This window comes from Mesoplodon mirus (assembly GCF_964341445.2).
Source record: "Mesoplodon mirus genome assembly, chromosome: 6".
NCBI lineage: Eukaryota > Metazoa > Chordata > Mammalia > Artiodactyla > Ziphiidae > Mesoplodon > Mesoplodon mirus.
In genome coordinates this window covers 70,845,254-70,864,826 of record NC_138982.1, presented here as the reverse complement: position 1 = coordinate 70,864,826, position 19,573 = coordinate 70,845,254, and the positions used below count along the sequence as shown (strand labels likewise).

General features: G+C 39.1%; 1 protein-coding gene across 2 annotated transcripts in view; it reads right to left on the bottom strand.

The window, feature by feature from the left end:
- Positions 1 to 12,035: 12,035 nt before the first annotated feature.
- VEPH1 (ventricular zone expressed PH domain containing 1) overlaps positions 12,036 to 19,573 on the bottom strand; it is a 282,767-nt gene continuing 275,229 nt past the window's right edge. Inside the window, exons 14-15 of one of the 2 annotated variants that reach the window (XR_014294337.1) lie at positions 14,418 to 17,687; positions 12,036 to 13,132 (exon numbers count right to left, since the gene is read on the bottom strand). Coding sequence is in view for 1 of the 2 variants with exons in the window: in XM_082624457.1 (XP_082480583.1) it covers positions 17,646 to 17,687 (42 nt within the window). In the remaining variant the exon portion in view is untranslated. Of the gene's footprint in view, positions 13,133 to 14,204; positions 17,688 to 19,573 lie in introns of those variants that run through there. The other variant, XM_082624457.1, reaches the window with a different exon arrangement.

Sequence of the window (19,573 nt, the reverse complement as noted above, 5' to 3'; positions counted from 1 at the left end):
CCTATGTACAAAACAGAAACAGACTCACAGATATAGAGAACAGACTTGTGGTTGCCAAGAGGGAAGGGGCTTGGGGGTATGGACTGGGAGTCTGGGGTTAGTAGATGCAAACTATTGCATTTAGAATGCATGGACAACAAGTTGCTACTATATAGCACAGGGAACTATAACCAATCTCCTGGGATAAACCATAATGGAAAATAATATAAGAATGAATATATGTGTATAACTAAGTCATTTTGATGTACAGCAGAAATTAACACAACATTGTAAATCAACTATACTTCAATTAAAAAAAAAAAAAAGAAGTGTGCCCATAGGACTCCCACCCACCATTACCTCTCCATGAAAAGAGTGTCAAAAGACTTGGGGCCATGTTCTAAAACTGCCACTTACTCCAATACCCAACTCTCTCCCATTAAACTCTAAAAGAATTTTCCTTCAGATGTTTTCTCAAAGTGAATACAATGTATTAATGAAATTCCCTACATGAGATCCAAGGCCACTGAAACTGCCATGTAATTATTTTTCTTTCTCGGGGGAAGCAGATGGAATTATCAGACTGTGCTTACTGTTTTTAAACAAGGCTGCCAATATCTGTATGTCCCTCCTGAGAGATGGGCTGCATTTCTGCAATGAGGGAGAAAAACATGTAATCATCCCTTGTTGAAGAAATCAACTTTTTATTTAAAAACCATGCTTGCTTGAGCAGACGCAAAAAGAAATACAACTCTGCAGCCTGTGGAAGGAAAACCACATTCACAGAAAGATAGACAAAATGAAAAGGCAGAGGACTTTGTACCAGATGAAGGAACAACATAAAACCCCAGAAAAACAACTAAATGAAGGTGTGATAGGCAATCTTCCAGAAAAAGAATTCACAATCATGATAGTGAAGATGATCCAGGATCTCGGAAAAAGAATGGAGGCAAAGATCGAGAAGATGCAAGAAATGTTTAACAAAGACCTAGAAGAATTAAAGAACAAACACTTAGAAGAATTAAAGAACAAACAAACAGAGATGAACTATACAATAACTGAAATGAAAAATACACTAGAAGGAATCAATAGCAGAATAACAGAGGCAGAAGAAAGGATAAGTGACCTGGAAGACAGAATGTTGGAATTCACTGCTGCAGAACAGAATAAAGAAAAAAGAATGAAAAGAAATGAAGACAGCCTAAGAGACCTGTGGTACAGCACTAAATAAAACAACATTTGCATTATAGGGGTCCCAGAAGGAGAAGAGAGAGAGAAAGGACCTGAGAAAATATTTGAAGAGATTATAGTAGAAAATTCCCTAACATGGGAAAGGAAATAGCCACCCAAGTCCAGGAAGCACAAAGAGTCCCAGGAAGGATAAACCCAAGGAGAAACATGCCAAGACATAGTAATCAAATTGACAAAAATTAAAGACAAAGAAAAATTATTGAAAGCAACAAGGGAAAAATGACAAATAACATACAAAGGAACTCCCATAAGGTTAACAGCTGATTTCTCAGCAGAAACTCTACAAGCCAGAAAGGAGTGGCATAAAATATTTAAAGTGATGAAAGGGAAGAACCTAAAACAAGATTACTCTACCCGGCAAGGATCTCATTCAGATTTGATGGAGAAATCAAAACCTTTACAGACAAGCAAAAGCTAAGAGAATTCAGCACCACCAAACCAGCCCTACAATGAATGCTAAAGGAACTTCTCTAAGTGGGAAACATAAGAGAAGAAAAGGACCTATAAAAACAAACCATAACAATTAAGAAAATGGTAATAGGAACATATATATCGATAATTACCTTAAACGTGAATGGATTAAATGCTCCAACCAAAAGACACAGGCTCGCTGAATGGATACAAAAACAAGACCAGTATATATGCTGTCTACAAAAGACCCACTTCAGACCAGGGACACATACAGACTGAAAGTGATGGGATGGAAAAAGATATTCCACGCAAACGGAAATCAAAAGAAAGCTGGAGTGGCAATAGTCATATCAGATAAAATAGACTTTAAAATAAAGAATGTTACAAGAGACAAGGAAGGACACTACATAATGATCAAGGGATCAATCCAAGAAGAAGATATAACTATTATAAATATATATACACCCAACATAGGAGCACCTCAATATATAAGGCAACTGCTAACAGCTATAAAAGAGGAAATCGACAGTAACACAATAATAGTGGGGGACTTTAACACCTCATTTACACTCATTGACAGATCATCCAAACAGAAAATTAATCAGGAAACACAAGCTTTAAATGACATAATAGACCAGATAGATTTAATTGATATTTATAGGACAGTCCATCCAAAAACAGCAGATTACACTTTCTTCTCAAGTGCACATGGAACATTCTCCAGAATAGATCACATCTTGGGTCACAAATCAAGCCTCAGTAAATTTAAGAAAATTGAAATCATATCAAGCATCTTTTCTGACCACAATGCTATGAGATTAGAAATCAATTGCAGGGAAAAAATGTAAAAAACACAAACACATGGAGGCTAAACAATCCGTTACTAAATAACCAAGAGATCACTGAAGAAATCAAAGAGGAAATAAAAAAATACCTAGAGACAAATGACAACAAAAACACAATGATCCAAAACCTATGGGATGCAGCAAAAGCAGTTCTAAGAGGGACGTTTATAACAATACAATCCTATCTCAAGAAACAAGAAAAATCTCAAATAAACAATCTAACCTTACACCTAAAGGAATTAGAGAAAGAAGAACAAAAAAACCCCAAAGTTCATAGAAGGAAAGAAATGATAAAGATCAGAGCAGAAATAAATGAAACAGAAATGAAGAAAATAATAGCAAAGATCAATAAAACTAAAAGCTGGCTCTTTGAGAAGATAAACAAAATTGATAAACCATTAGCCAGATTCATCAAGAAGAAGAGGGAGAGGACACAAATCAGTAAAATTACAAGTGAAAAAGGAGAAGTTACAACAGACACCACAGAAATACAAAGCATTCTAAGAGACTATTACAAGCAACTCTATGCCAATAAAATGTACAACCTGGAAGAAATGAACAAATTCTTAGGAAGGTATAACCTTCCAAGACTGAACCAGGAAGAAATAGAAAATATGAACAGACCAATCACAAGCACTGAAACTGAAACTGTGATTAAAAATCTTCCAACAAACAAAGTCTAGGACCACATGGCTTCACAGGTGAATTCTATCAAACATTTAGGGAAGAGCTAAGACCCATCCTTCACAAACTCTTCCAAAAAATTGCAGAGGAAGGAACACTCCCAAACTGTCACCATCACCCTGATACCAAAACCAGACAAAGATACTACAAAAAAAAAAATTACAGACCAATATCACTGATGAATATAGATGCAAAAAATCTTCAACAAAATACTAGCAAACAGAATCCAACAACACATTAAAAGGACCATACAACACGATCAAGTGGGATTTATCCCAGGGATGCAAGGATTCTTCAATATATGCAAATCAATCAATGTGATACACCATATTAACAAACTGAAGAAGAAAAACCATAAGATCATCTCAATAGATGCAGAAAAAGCTTTTGACAAAATTCAACACCCACTTATGATAAAAAAACTCTCCAGAAAGTGGGCATAGAGGGAACATATCTGAACATAATAAAGACCATATATAACAAACCCACAGCAAACATCATTCTCAATGGTGAAAAACTGAAAGCATTTCCTCTAAGATCAGGAAAAGACAAGGATGTCCACTCTTACCACTATTATTCAACATAGATTTGGAGGTCCTAGCCATTGCAATCAGAGAAGAAAAAGAAATGAAAGGAATAGAAATTGGAAAAGAAGAAGTAAAACTGTCACTGTTTACAGATGACATGATACTATACACAGAGAATCCTAAAGATGCCACCAGAAAACTACTAGAGCTAATCAATGAATTTGGTAAAGTTGCAGGATACAAAATTATTGCACAGAAATTTCTTGCATTCCTATACACTAATGATGAAAAATCTGAAAGAGAAATTAAGGAAATACTCCCATTTACCACTGCAACAAAAAGAATAAAATACCTAGGAATAAACCTACCTAGGGAGACAAAAGACTTGTATTCAGAAAACTATAAGACACTAATGAAAGAAATTAAAGATGATACAAACAGATGGAGAGATATACCATGTTCTTGGATTGGAACAATCAATATTGTGAAAATGACTCTACTACCCAAAGCAATCTACAGATTCCATGCAATCCCTATCAAATTACCAATGGCATTTTTTACAGAAATTTTACAAGAAATCTTAAAATTTGTATGGAGACACAAAAGACCCCAAATAGCAAAAGCAGTCTTGAGGGAAAAAAACAGAGCTGGAGGAATCAGACTCCCTGACTTCAGACTATACTACAAAGCTACAGTAATCAAGACATTATGGTACTGGCACAAAAACAGAAATATAGATCAATGGAACAGGATAGAAAGCCCAGAGATAAACGCACACACATATGGTCAACTAATCTATGACAAAGGAGGCAAGGATATACAATGGATAAAAAACAGTCTCTTCAATAGGTGGTGCTGGGAAAATTGGACAGCTACATGTAAAAGAATGAAATTAGAACACTCCCTAACACCATACACAAAAATAAACTCAAAATGGATTAGGGACCTAAATGTAAGGCCAGATACTATAAATATCTTATAGGAAAACACAGGAAGAACACTTTTTGACATAAATCACAGCAAGATCTTTTGTGGTCCACCTCCTAGAGTAATGGAAATAAAAACAAAAATAAACAAATGGGACCTAATGAAACTTAAAAGCTTTTGCAAAGCAAAGGAAACCACAAACAAGACGAAAAGAGGACCCTCAGAATGGGAGAAAATATTTGCAAACGAATCAATGGACAAAGGATTAATTTCCAAAATATATAAACAGTCCATGCAGCTCAATATTAAAAAAACAAACAACCCAATCAAAAAATGAGCAGAAGCGGCTTCCCTGGTGGCACAGTGGTTGAGAGTCCACCTGCCGATGCAGGGGACATGGGTTCGTGCCCAGGTGTGGGAGATCCCACATGCCGTGGAGCACCTGGGTCCGTGAGCCATGGCCACTGAGCCTGTGCGTCCGGAGCCTGTGCTCCACAACAGGAGAGGCCACAACAGTGAGAGGCCCACGTACCGCAAAAAAAAAAAAAAGGGCAGAAGACCTAAATAGACATTTCTCCAAAGAAGACATACAGATGGCCAAAAAGCACATGAAAAGATGCTCAACATCACTAATTATTAGAGAAATGCAAATCAAAACTACAATGAGGTATCACCTCACACCAGTTAGAATGGGCATCTTCAGAAAATCTACAAACAACAAATGCTGGAGAGGGTGTGGAGAAAAGGGAACCCTCTTGCACTGTTGGTGGGAATGTAAGTTGATACAGCCACTATGGAGAACAGTATGGAGGTTCCTTAAAAAACTAGAAATAAAATTACCATATGACCCAGCAATCCCACTACTGGGCATATACCCAGGGAAAACCATAATTCAAAAAGACACATGCACCCCAGTGTTCATTGCAGCACTATTTAAAATAGTCAGGTCATGGAAGCAACCTAAATGCCCATCGACAGACGAATGGATAAAGAAGATGTGGTACATATATACAATGGAATATTACTCAGCCATAAAAAGGAACGAAATTGGGTCATTTGTAGAGGTGTGGATGGATGTAGATTTTGTCATACAGAGTGAAGTAAGTCAGAAACAGAAAAACAAATATCATATATTAACGCATATATGTGGAGCCAGGAAAAATGGTACAGATGACCCGGTTTGCAGGGCAGAAATAGAGACACAGAGGTACAGAACAAACGTACGGACACCAAGGGGGGAAAATGGCAGGGGTGGTGGTGGTGGTGTGATGAATTGGGAGATTGGGATTGACATATATACACTAATATGTATAAAATAGATAACTAAGAAGAACCTGCTGTATAAAAAAATAAATAAAATAAAATTCAAAAATTCAAAAAAATATCATGCTTGCTTGTTTTTACTCTTTGTTCTTTGGATATACAGTATATGTCTCTGCAAAATGACTGACTGAGAAGGCTATGTGTTAGCAATTCAATAAAAGTAGTTAAAGCATGTCCCAGGGCCTGGATTTCAGGGGCAAAATTTTAAGGGGGTGCCAAAAAACTCATTTATCAAGATATTTTAATGTAGTATTTAAAAAAATCAAAATTAATGCCAAGCAATCCATAATAAAATTTCAAAATTTTAAATAAAGCCATATCAGTTTCCTAGGGCTGCTGTAACAAAGCACCATAAACTGGATAGCTTAACAGAAATGTATTGTCTCCCTGTGCTGGAGGCTGGCCACTTGCAGGCAGAAACCTCATGCCTCTCCCCTAGCTTCTGGTGATTGCTGAAGTCTTTGGACTTTCTTGGCTTGTAGCTGCACCACTCCAATCTGTGCTTCCCTCTCCCCCTGACCTTCTTCCCCGTGTGTCTCTGTGTCTTTCCTCATCTTCTAAGGATGCCAGTCACTGGATTTAGAGCCCACTCTAATCCAGTATGATCTCATCTCATCGTAATCTAATTATATTTGCAAAGACCCTATTTCCAAATAAGGTCACATTCTGAGGCTCCGGTGGACATAAATTTTGGGGAGACACTATTTAACACTGTAGACAGGATCAGTATTACTGATTTTCCCTTTTGCCTCAGGATCTAATATGACTCAGCATGGCCTCCCCCATTTTAGTAGCAAGCATAGGCTGGCCACTGCCCAGTGAGCTGCTATTACATGAGCTTTGTGGTCCAAGACTTAGAAGGCGGCTGTGTGTGTTCTTCCTGAGAACTTTCACCTACTCACCTGCCTCAGCTTCCACATACTTGTATGATGACTCTGAAATCTATCTCTCCAGCCTTGCTACTTTCCTGAGTTCTGGTTTCCAGTATGTTCTTTTTTATATTATTTATTTATTTTTTTATAGATAAGATTTTTTTTTTTTTTTTTTTTTTTTTTTTTTTGCTGTACGCGGGCCTCTCACTGCTGTGGCCTCTCCCATTGCGGAGCACAGGCTCCGGACGCACAGGCCCAGCGGCCACGGCTCACGGGCCCAGCCGCTCCGCGGCATATGGGATCCTCCCAGACCGGGGCACGAACCCGTATCCCCTGCATCGGCAGGCGGACTCTCAACCACTGCGCCACCAGGGAGGCCCTATAGATAAGATTTTTAAAAATATTTATTTTATTTATTATCATTTATTTTTGGCTGCGTTGGCTCTTCATTGCTGCGCGCGGGCTTTCTCTAGTTGCAGTGAGCGGGGGCTACTCTTTGTTGTGGTGCGCAGGCTTCTCAGTGTGGTGGCTTCTCTTGTTGTGTAGCACGGGCTCTAGGCACGCGGGCTTCAGTAGTTGTGGCTCGCAGCCTCAGTAGTTGTACAGCACGGGCTTAGTTGCTCCGCAGCATGTGGGATCTTTCTGGACCAGGGCTCGAACCCGTGTCCCCTGCATTGGCAGGTGGGTTCTTAACCACTGCACCACCAGGGAAGCCCCTCCAGTATGTTCTGATTACCTGTTCTATGCATATAACTATACTATACCCCCATTCTCCAAGGCTTTTAGGATCATTTCTTTATCCCAAATGTTCTGAAATTGTACAGTGATGTAACTTAGATTTTTTTTTTTAATTCAGTAAGCTGGGTATTAAGTAGATGCTTTCAATCTGGAAACTCATTTCTTTAAGTTTGAGGGAATGTTCTTTTATTATTTATTCAATAATTTTTTCCCTTTGCTTTATTCTCATTTCTTTCCAGAACTTCTATTAGTCTAATGTTGGGGAGCCTGGATTTTTCTCCCAATATTCCTATCCTTTTTCCCTTTTTTGTATTTTGTTTATTTTATGGGAAGTTTCCTTAAAATTTTCTTCTAACCTTTCTTTTGAAATAATTTTCATTCTGGTTATTATACTATACTCTAATTAGGGTTAGGGTTAGTTTTCAAAAGTCCTTTCTTTTTCTCTGATTGCTTCTTTCTTTTTTAAAAAAACTTTTAAGTAGCGCTTTATTCTTGCGTCATGGGTCCAACAGTTTTTCTTCTTTTTCAGAGGACACTAGTTACTTTGAAATTTTCTTCTGTTGTCTGCATTGTCTGTTTCTTCAATTTTTTTTTTTTCCTTTTTTCCTTGCTCTGTGTCTCTTATGTTGGAGAGTTCCCTAAAATGTTTGGTGATCCTTGGCTGTTTGTAAGAGTGAGGATGGAAAATGATGATTTTGGTGGGAAGGGGAAGCCTGATGCACGGAGGATTAAGTCGGGAGTGAGCCAATCTCTAGAAGCCTTGCCCTCTGTTAGAGCACAGGAGGATCTATGGCCCTCTAGTCTTGGAGGGGGTAAACCGGCCTGGTCAGAAAGCTTCCAGGGAAATGAGTGGGCAAAGGGGCTGGGAAGCCTTGCAGACCAGTATGTAGGTTTCCCCCCCAATTATTCTATTTTCAATTTATTTCTGGCCCCTGCCTTTCCACTGGCAAGGGGGAGTGGCACTTTTGATCTCTGAGTCTCCAGAATCCTGGGATGGGATAGGCTTGCTAATCACTGCTCTCTGCTCTGCTGGTGCTTTGGTTTCAGCTTTTTCCTAGGTTAGTCACATTCAGCTATTGGGTTGCCGGCTTCCTAAAAATGTGAGTTGGTCTGCTGTTTATATTTTTCTCTATTTCCTTGTGGATTTATAACTTTTACTTTCCTTTTCTGTCTTTTGAGGGTAGTTTGAGAGAGGAGATAAAAAGCATATGTTCAATTATCTATCTTTTAGGTAATTAATAATTCATTATTAATCTTTGTAGATGATCACTGCATGGTTTTCCCTTAGAAGAGGACTTCTTCAATCACAAATATAATTAAATATGTCAGTACTTTATTTTATCATGGGATTAAATGTTCCACCAGTTAAAGGAACTCATATGTATTAGGGCCATCTAGTGGACAACTTGAATTTAGCACCAAAGGCTTTAAATGCAGCAGGGCACTTTCTGAAACCTAGGAAAAGAGCTAGAAAGCATCACTTACTACCATCACTTACCTTGGTGTCTGTATGCAAAATCTCCCCAAATAGAAGTGTTTCCTCTATTATATGGAAAGAACATACACACATTTATTTTGTAGTTTATTTTAGTACATATTTTATTTCATCTTTATGGCTATCTTAAAGTCTAATTGTTGAAATTTAAAATGTTTCTCTACTAATATCCTTGTGGGAGATGAAAAAATAACTGACCTGACTGTCCTCCTTTCTTTATAACAGGCTTTTTATTCAGTGAGGATTAGATTCTATTTCTTTCTCCTCTGGGATATTTCACTAGTCTATGGTTGGCCTTTCCTAGGAATTAATTGAAAAGGAAATGGCAGATAGGATTAAGCTGCTGGACCCAGTAGAATATTACAGGCCAGGCTTGGAGGTACCTGTGGCCAGCTGAGACAAGCTGCCTGTGAATTATACTGCTCTGTGGTTATTAAGACTTCATGTTACACCAGTGAATTGAAAAGACGTAAGTTATCCAGTCTCTCAATCTTACCCTCAATAATTTACTTTAAAAAAAAAAAACCTGTTCTGGAGATTTCAGGCAAAAATTTTAAATTACTTCTTTTTTCATAACTCAGAAGGATTTTATGATTTTATGTCCATAGCTGCAGGACCTGTTGTAGATATTCCTAAGCCTCCATTCAGCCAAATCATGAGAGTTCCCACAGTGTCAAAATATATGAATAGCCAGTGCTTGAGCCAAGTGCAAACCAATTAGGATTTTAAATAGATCACCTATGAGCTGAAATTTGCTACATAATGTAAATGCCATCTAGTGGCCAAATATCATTTTTAGTCCTCAATCAAAGCAGTTTTGGTGCCTTCTAGTATTTTTCTTAGAGTGATTTACCAGATAGTTTTGAATTAGGGATATTATAGCTGCTTCTGCTCTTTGAGTGAAATGGAATTGGAATATTTCCTGACCATAAAAAATGTTTAACAGCTTGAAATGTGCCTAAGTCCTAGCTCTTATTCCAGATGCATCTGCTTGTATGGATGCAAAACAAAGAATTGTTGCTTGGTTTGGCTACTAGGTCATTAAATAGCACCAGTAGTTATAATTTATTACTTTGTAACTGATAAGTAAAAGGAAGTATTATACGTATTGTGAGGTAACTAGTATAGGAACAAAATTCTAAATAATGATGGCCAAAGGGTTTAAAGGATCAACAATTTTCAGTCTCAGAAAATTGAAGAGCTATGAGAGAGACATATCATTTGCCCATAAATGAGTGCCATGGGCAAGCAAATTAGTGTGATATAATAATGGTGGTGGTAGTAGCAGCAGCTAACATACTGAATGCTTAAGTGCCAGATGCTATTCTGAATGCTCTGCTTGTATTAACTCACAACAACCTAATTAAGTAGGTACTATTGTTATACCCATTTTACAGACAAAACTGAGGCACAGAATGCCCACTAGTGAAAGGCTGAGTAGGGATCAGAATATTTGGAGTGTCCTTTGGTCTCTTAGCTGCTTTGGATTTTGGTTAGTACTACTTTGGTTGAAGGATTTTTGGAGAATGATGAAAGTCCCTTTAATAGAACCAGGGCACAGTCAGCCTTGATCATCCTGGGCTGGGGCTCCACGTAGGGTTGGAGATGTTGGCTCAGGGATGAGGTGGAGCAAACAGGGTTCGCTCTGGTCCCTGAACTACCTGCTGGGTCCTTGATCTACCTTGGTTAGACCTACCTTCTTTCTTGGCTCTGTGGGGGTAAACTGCCCCTGGAGAATTGAGAGTAAATTTGACTTTTGTATGATTGTGGTCTGAGGTTATTTATAACCTCCTCTTCAGCTTTTTACTCCAGATAGTAGAGAGTTGATTGAGCGTAACCAAACTAGCTGTCTGTGTTTATGCAATAAATAGGACATCATTAAGCATTCTTTTTCTTGTTGGTCACAAATCTGGTTCTATTCTTTCACTTCTGGCATGTGACCAGTTAAAACCTTAATGATAATAAATAAGTTAATACCTCACACAGTGCTTTGTTGATTTCAGTGAGCTTCACAAAGTATTTTTGAGGTCGATAACAATGGTTCCATTATCCTCCGTATACAGATAAGGAAACTGGGACTCAGAGAGATTAAGTGGCTTGCCAAAATACACATGACTGCTGGCATATAATTAAGACTAGAACACCTAGGCATTTCATTGCATTTGTTAACACACACACACATATTTTTCCAGGCACGCAGATGAATATGTGTGCATGAATAAATGATGATGCCAACTGCATGTTAAGTAAGGTAGCCTCATATAAAAGTGAAACCATGCTAACTGCAATTTTATCTGCTATCTCCTACTTTCTCAGTTACTGTTAGAGATCTTTGAAAGGAAGTCAGACAATTAAATCAGCGCTATAGGTTAGATAATTTAGATGTTTTATACTCTCTCTCATAGGCAGAATCTAGGTAATCTTTCAAGGCTTACTCTAGTCCTCTAATTTTATTTTTTAATGAAAAAAAGTAGGATTATAATTCTTTTAAAAATGTTTTACTTGTATAAAATAAGCAGTTTTACAAGCTTATCATGCTTAACATGATTTATCCAGAAGGAGGCAGCATTTTACTATTAAACTGATGCTTCTGCAAAGATTCTAACAAGTTGTTTTTTCTCCTTTTCTTTAAAGTTGTAGACTACCTAATGACACACATCCAAAAATCTTTCAGGGCAAAGATTCTTGGATATCACCAGAGCTTTGCATATTGAACAGTTATAAAATCCAAATCCTGCTCAGATTAAACACATCTAAAATTACAAGTAGCAAATCCACTGATAGGAACTGTTTTTCAGTAAAGATAATAATCAAAATATAGAGTTGAACAGAAGTTGGAGTAGAAGAAAGGGAAAATGAATGGTTCGATTATTGTAGAAACTTGTAGAAAATAGGTATTTGATCAATAAAATATAAACTTTAGATTAAAAAACACTTCATTCAGAAATAAGGATAATGAATTAGTTTTAATCATCTACCTAGTTTCATAAATGTAACTTGCTTTTTCTTTCCTTGTTTTCATAGAATCACAGGATCTTTAGAAGGGACCTTGAAATTTCACGTGACATATTTCAGTGATTGCTGGTTAGAACTCATTTCACCCATCTGGGGAAGCACGTCTATCTGTTTTCAAAGAATTAGGAAGAAAGGGATTCCAATATGATAGGGGAAGTGCAATTGTGAGAATGACAGGATGGCAAGGGAGACTTTTTCTATTGCCCTGTGTTTGACAAAAAGGGTCCAGAGCTCAAAACACTAACTGGGGTCTACCACTTTCTCCAAAGTTTTCCTAAGGCTCTGAAGAATTGGGCATCAGTCCCTACCTACACCCCCTGCCCCTTAATACTCAGTCCCTGGTCTATAAAAGATGAGCGGAGTAGGTGATTCCTCCCCTTCTTATTGGGGAGGGATTTCTCCTGACTCCCATTGCCAAATGAAGAAAGAGGCTCCAAGACAATGGCTTTTAGGGTCTACCCCTGGTGACCTCTGCTTGGATAGCAGAATTGCTGGGCTCTCCATTCCTACCAGAGCAGAGAAGATGGAAGCCAGGGAGAGCTGGCTGGCCATGTGGAAGAGGTGACAGTGGAACAGTGATCTTGCCCACCCTTATGTGGCATGGCCAGGGTGTGAGAAATTCCTTGGAACAAGGGAATATACGGAAGGCATATATTCTTGAGCCACCTTGCTGTACAATTCCCCCCCACCCCACCGGCCCAGGACTATGCACCATGACTTGGGTTATATTACTGAGATAACTGAGGGCGTGGGTGGGAGAGGGCCAGCTAGAGCTGAACCTTCCAATGGGAAGATCTCTCTGGATAATTTTCACCTGTGCTCCCAGAGAGGTGGACTTTGGATACTGACATGCACACTCAGGGCTCACTGGAGAAGCAGAGCGGCCAACAGAGAGATGGCTACGGCTGCCCCTTTCCTTCCCCTTCTTCCTGATTCCAACACTTGAGAGAGAGAAGCCCGGCCTGGGACAGGTAGGAGAGGGTGTTTCGCAGGCAGGACTCCCTCCAACTCCATCTCACACCAAGCAGTCAAGATTCCAATTCATGCCTTCTCTGGAGTGGTGCGCTAGGGAGGAGACAGAATTTACATAGAGTTTGAAATTGAAATTTTATACATTTTTTTTTTCAAAAGCGACTTTATTTTTTTTTAATTTTTTATTTATTTATTTATGGCTGTGTTGGGTCTTCGTTTCTGTGCGAGGGCTTTCTCTAGTTGTGGCAAGTGGGGGCCACTCCTCATCGCGGTGCACGGGCCTCTCACTATCGCGGCCTCTCTTGTTGCGGAGCACAGGCTCCAGACGTGCAGGCTCAGTAATTGTGGCTCACGGGGCTAGCTGCTCCGTGGCATGTGGGATCTTCCCAGACCAGGGCTCGAACCCGTGTGTCCTGCACTGGCAGGCGGACTCTCAACCACTGCGCCACCAGGGAAGCCCAGAAATTTTATACATTTTTGAATAACCAAAAGTGAATAGAAAGTGATGCAATCTGGCCAGGATGTCATGGAGTGATAGGAAAGGGAAATGTGGAGTATAGATGAAGGCTGGTACAGTTCTGATCACCAGTTCCAGTGGGTCTATTTACCCTAGAAACAGACTGGGAAAACTTCAAGGCTTCTAAGAGAATCACCATATCCAATATGGAACCACCCAAGCAGCAATGTAGAAATGGCTGAAGGTAGCATTTAAACATAGACAGGGTTAAATACAGAGTCCCAAGAATCCCTTGGCCTCTATGTGATGTGGAAGGATCCAGAAGTTCCTACTTGACCTGATGAAGGGAGAAACCAGAAGCCTGCCTGGGCTGTGGTAGCAATGGGTGGGACCCCAGTGCAGGCTTCTCTTAGGCACTGCTGGAAGATGAGGTGGAGATAGACTCAGAGGATTTACAGAGCCAGCCTGGGATAAGGTGGAGCCAGTTAAGAGGAAAAGACCCTCGAGACCCCCAGCTTTGCCAAAAGATCTGACCACAAATGTCTCCAGCAGGGTATGAGCAGGTGGTGCAGGGGACATCTCTGAGGACTCCAGTCCTGGAGACAACCACCCCCTTCAGCTGCCCCCACGGATATGCAATCTCTGCCCTACCTGTAAGTCCCCATCTTGGGAGGAGGGAGGAACAAGAGAGGAGAGAAAAGTCTTAGAGGGAGTTTGAACTTCAACTGACTGCATATTTACCTGGGACTGTTTAAACCAAAGTAACTGACTGATTCTTAACTGGTAAGTTTATATCTCCCTTTATCCCATCCCATCCCACCACCTCAAAAAGTGGGAGTGGGGATATATTAGACTTTTGGGGCTGCCATAACAAAACACCACGGACTGGGTCGCTTAAACAACCCAAGTTTATTTTCTCACTGTTCTGGAGGCTGGAAGTCCAAGATCAAGGTGCCAGCAGATTTGGTTCCTGGTGAGAATCCTCTTCCTGGATTGCAGATGGCTACCTTCTCTCTATGTCCTCACATGGCAGAGAAAGCGGGCTCTCGTGTCTCTCCCTCTTCTTAACAAGGGCACTAGTCCCATCATGAGAGCCCCACTCTCATAGTTTCATCTGAACCCAAACATCTCCCAAAGGCTCCATCTCCAAACACCATCACATTGGGAGTTAGGGCTTCAACGTCTGAATTTGGAGGAGGGACACAGTTCAGCCCATAGCAGTGGGCTTGTGAGGAAGTTTATATCATTTATAGAAAAAGCATGACATCACTATCTTTTGGTGTGCCTAAATTATACTGTGTCGTTAAAAAACAAATACCTTGTAAACCTCCTGAGGGCAGAGACTTGACTTAGTTCACTGCTGTGAGCTAAATCAAGGGCCTATGGCCATGACTGCCAGTGAGTAGCAGTCAATAAATATTCATTAAAGAAGTAAATAAATAGCAGTTTTCTTTTCATTTAACTGTTGAATAAATTCAATAAAGCTAGAGATTTCTGATTAAAAATGAAAAAAGAAAAAGAAATTCTACCACAAGTGCTTTTAGTTCCCCACCTTCCTACTGTGGGAAAGGTGTTTGTGTGGGATGGGTAGAGAAAAAGAGGGAGGGGTGGAGGGAAGGAGAGAGGAGGAAGTACAAAGAGGTTGGGAAGGAGAAAAAGAAAATTAGAGGAAGACAAGGAGGAAGAGAGGGAGTGACCTGAGGAAGGGGGAGAGAGATAGTGGGAAGGAAGGAGAGACCCGAGGGGGGACAGGGACTCAGAGATGATTGGAGTAGTGGAATTTGCCAGAAGGATTGGAATTTGGGGGGAAAGAGGAATTAGAGAGGATTTGCAGGGAGTCTTGCTCTATAATGTGTGGTGTGACACCCTCCTGATCTCCTCAAGACCTTTCGTCAAGAAACACATTCCTCTTCCCCTCTTTTCCAGTTGCTTTCCTGTTTCCATCTTGATACTTGGGTGTGTTGGAGGATTCAGTGTCACACACTCTTCACACAGTGGTGATCCAGGCTAAAGTTTAACAGTCAGATGGAGTCTGTCTTATGTCTAATTCCTTGTGTTGACATTCATGACGTCCTTTCCTGTTTTGTCCTATTGGAGAGCAGTCTGTCCCTGACCTGTTTAACAGCCATTTTAAACTGAAGTCTTATTGGAAATCAGCCTCCCAATTTTTCTTTCCTCACTGGAATACCTCAATTTCTTTTCTTTCTCTTCTTTTTAGGCTGCACTGTGCGGCGTGAGAGATCTTAGTTCTCCGACCAGGGATCAAACCTGTGCCCCCTACATTGGGAGAGTGGAGTCTTAACCACTGGACTGCCAGAGAAGTCCCTCAGTTTCTTTATTCTTTCCTCCTAGGTTGTTGTAGGCTTTCCTTCTGAGTCCTTTAATCACTTTAGCCTTCTTTGGATTTGCCATGGACTTCTTCAGCTAATTAGCCTGGAGGAGGATTAGCAAACACCACAAACAGTGCTTGGCTTGTGTATTTCTGAGCCATGCTCTATCTCTTTCAATGACTTTATATTTCTTCAGACTATTTGCTTAATTAAATAAAAGGCCAAGTTTTAGTTACAATGGTCCCAGTGATTTCAACCATCAGCTGAGTTTTTCTAACTCCTTCATACTTAGATCTCACTGCCTTTCGCAACAACATTGGCTGGAGTGTTGAGACTGGTGTTATATGAGGTTTTTTTCTGGTAGTCTATTTTCAATGTAAAACTCTTAGTGAATATTTAGAAGTATGATTTATTAAAACATTTAGAGTACACGTTTAATTAGAACTAGAGAATGTTAAGTCTATCATAAATGTCTGTTTTGGTTGATTACTTGCCTAATGAGGCATATTACTTTAAAAATGCTGAACATTCCATTCAACCATGTGGGACAAACTGGGAATTCTGAAGGATTAAATTTCAGTCCAAGAAAATGGGAAAATTCCATATAATTAAGAGGAGATGGGAAGAAGGAAATGGTAAGTTTGTAATTTTCTGGGAAAAAATTAAAGAAGTTTTTTCTGTATAGAAAAGTAGGGGAAGGGGTTATAGAATTTTAAAATATATTGACTTTGTGTCTCAGGGTAAATTTTGTGGTCCACTTTAAGGCTTGAAAATAATGTTTGCAATAGCCAATTGGATTAGTTATACTGAGAGCACCTTCCACAGTCAAAGACTATGTGGAGATAGTCCTGTGACGTTCGAGAATATTAACAAATACTTCAGTACACATGATCCCAGGCATGAAGTAATAGATGTGGTTTTAAAGGCTTTCTGGAGGCTCTGTTGAAATTTTTTGGATAAGGTCAAAGGTATTTTGAAATGTCAAGTACTTTATTTTGTTTTTGACCAAAAGAATAGAAAAATAAAGCTATGCTTAAGTCAGTGTTATAGGTGCAAAACAAAGTAAAAATTTGAGCTGATTTTCTAGGTAAGAAATAAGAAACTCTGAAATATTAATTTAAAGGCAAAAGTGAGTTCAAGTTGAATCCTTCATTGAATTGACTTTGTTCTATGGAGAATCAGCTTCAAAACTGGAAAGTGATAAGATTAGAAATGTTTTTGTTTGTTTTCTGTTTGCATCATTTTGGAGGTAGATTATTTGAGCCTTAGTTGAAGGGTACCCAGCCATTAGGCCATATTTTCTCAAAGTACCCACTTCGGTTATTTTAATTTCTTTGACTATTCCCTTATTTGTTTCCATTAATTCTTTTGTTCAAAATGGAAAGAGAACGGTCAGGGATGTGCTTTAGTTCTCAAGTTTGCCTATTTGTTTTCTCAGAGTCAGTGAACTCATTAATCATAATGCAGTCCTTGGTGAGAGAGGACCAGAGATGCATTGTGAAAGAAAATAAAAAGATGAGGGCACAGAGGGAAGATGAGGCAGATTCAGTTTCCAGTGCCCCGTGGTTATATTGGACTCAGAAAGTAAAATTAACATGCCTGTGTCCAGATCACACATATCTAGTGGCATCCACTTACCAACACCCAACCCCACAAAAATCATTAAATCACCTAAAGGATATGTTACGTCTTGAAAAGTGTGACACAGGTGCAGTTCACCTACCCTGAGTCCCCCTGTCTCTTCTGGCATTGATTGTGTGTTTTCCATCACTGTAGGCAGACCAGAGGTGACATCACATTTGAGGTGCAATCAACACAATTAGCAACGAGGTGGGATGTAGGCAGTTTTGGAGAGCTGGACCTGATGTCAGGGGAGGGCAATCTTGTAAGCTCAGAAGAAAGGACTATCAAACATTGCACATATTTGGGGGACCTTGACCTAATAAAGCACACCACAGCACACCCACCACTACAATATTTTACATTTGCGTAACAATTTTGGTCTAAATATCTTGGACATTTTTCAAGAAAAAGCATTGTTATTATAGTTCTCTTTTTATGTAAGTGGGAATAGTGGATGGCAGGAATGAAAGTAACTTTTAAAGGCAGTGTTCAGTGCTAGGTGAGGCCAGGAGTGGGTAAGAAGTATAAAAATTAAGGAGAAATGTATATAACAACATTAGCCAAAATAAATCTGGAAATGTAATTCTAACAAGTTTTCACCTTATTTCATTTTTTGCCTCTTTCCTTCCCAACAGCTCAACATTCTTATATTTAATTAAACCTGATCTTAAGAATGTTCTAGAATCCAGTTTGTGAATTTCAGCCAGTATATTACCTCCTTTAGAGATACATTATATTTTAAGTCTTTTCTTTCTTTCTGAAAGATGAGCTTTGTCCTCAGTAAAAGGAATTTCAAAGTCAACAGAGGATGATGAAGAACTTTTTTTTTTGAAGTGGAGAGTCCTTGCTAGTACAGTTCTGCTTGCCTTATCTGTATGTATTGATGGTTTTTGTCTATAAATACTTCTTCACGTAAGTAAGGTACAAAAAGTCAGAGAGTTCCAGTTGATTAAGTGGAAACTGATCAAGTAACTTTGAGATGGTCATACTATTAATAGAATTTTTTGGCCGTTCCCTGACATAAGCCAAGAGGTCTTCACTGGTGTGTTTTCTGGCAATATTGCAACAGCATATGTTACCAAGTTAGTCACAGTTCTTCCCCAATACATCTACCCCAAGAGTATTGGGAGAGACTTTTTTTTTGAGAGACTTTTAATTAAAGAAAAAATAGCAAATTTGTAAAATAGAATATACTAAAAATCTGGACTATTTAAGCACAATGTTTTAAAAGAATGACTCTATTATACCTGTGAAACATCACCCATATTCTGTCTGGTAAAATAAAAAAGGAAATACTTGGTTGAAGACAAGAGCAGAGTTCATGTCTTCATGATCACATATCTCAAAATCAAAATATAAATTCATTAAGTTCATTCCAAGGATTTGTCAGTTTGCATATGATTTATTCTTGTTAACAAGGGCCAATATATTGAATTAAAGCTTTATATCAAACTTCTGTCCTATAGGACTTAAAGTAAACAAGTCTGGATGACACATGGGCATGATGCAGAAAATCACTAATGAAAATAAGGCAGGATTCCAAGTATATCAGATGTCTATGTTTGTGTATGCGATATATTAAATAATGGATTTGCGATTTCGTAAATCTAAGGTCTTGTCTTGGTTTTAAGATTTTGATATTTCAATGACCCATCCAGACCCTTTCATCATCATTCCTTGACTTATCCCTAAGCCTCTGCTTCTCCACTTCTGCCAACCCTTGGTATGTTCATACCCTAGACCTCATCATCACATGGAAGTACTTTACCACTGAATTTTTTTTTTCCCTTTGACCACAGCTTTTTCTTCAACCTCCCCCATTTCTCAACCCCTCTGAAATGGTTGTTCTTTCAATTTCACCCTTGGCACTTCTCCATGTAGCCTGCGACAGGCCCATTCTAGTCTCTTGATTCTCTGTGTTCACTTGGGTCCTGGAATCTCATCTAGACCAGACTTGGTTCTTGAAAATGTGTATTTAGAAAGGAGAACAGCCTTGATCTCATTGTGATGTCCTTCTCCTTAACACCTCCCTCCCTCTTCTTCCCGTCTATTGGCCCACCATACCCTTTGCTCCCAGCTTCATGTTTGGGAAAGGGAGAGCCTGGGGAAAGCACATCAGATATG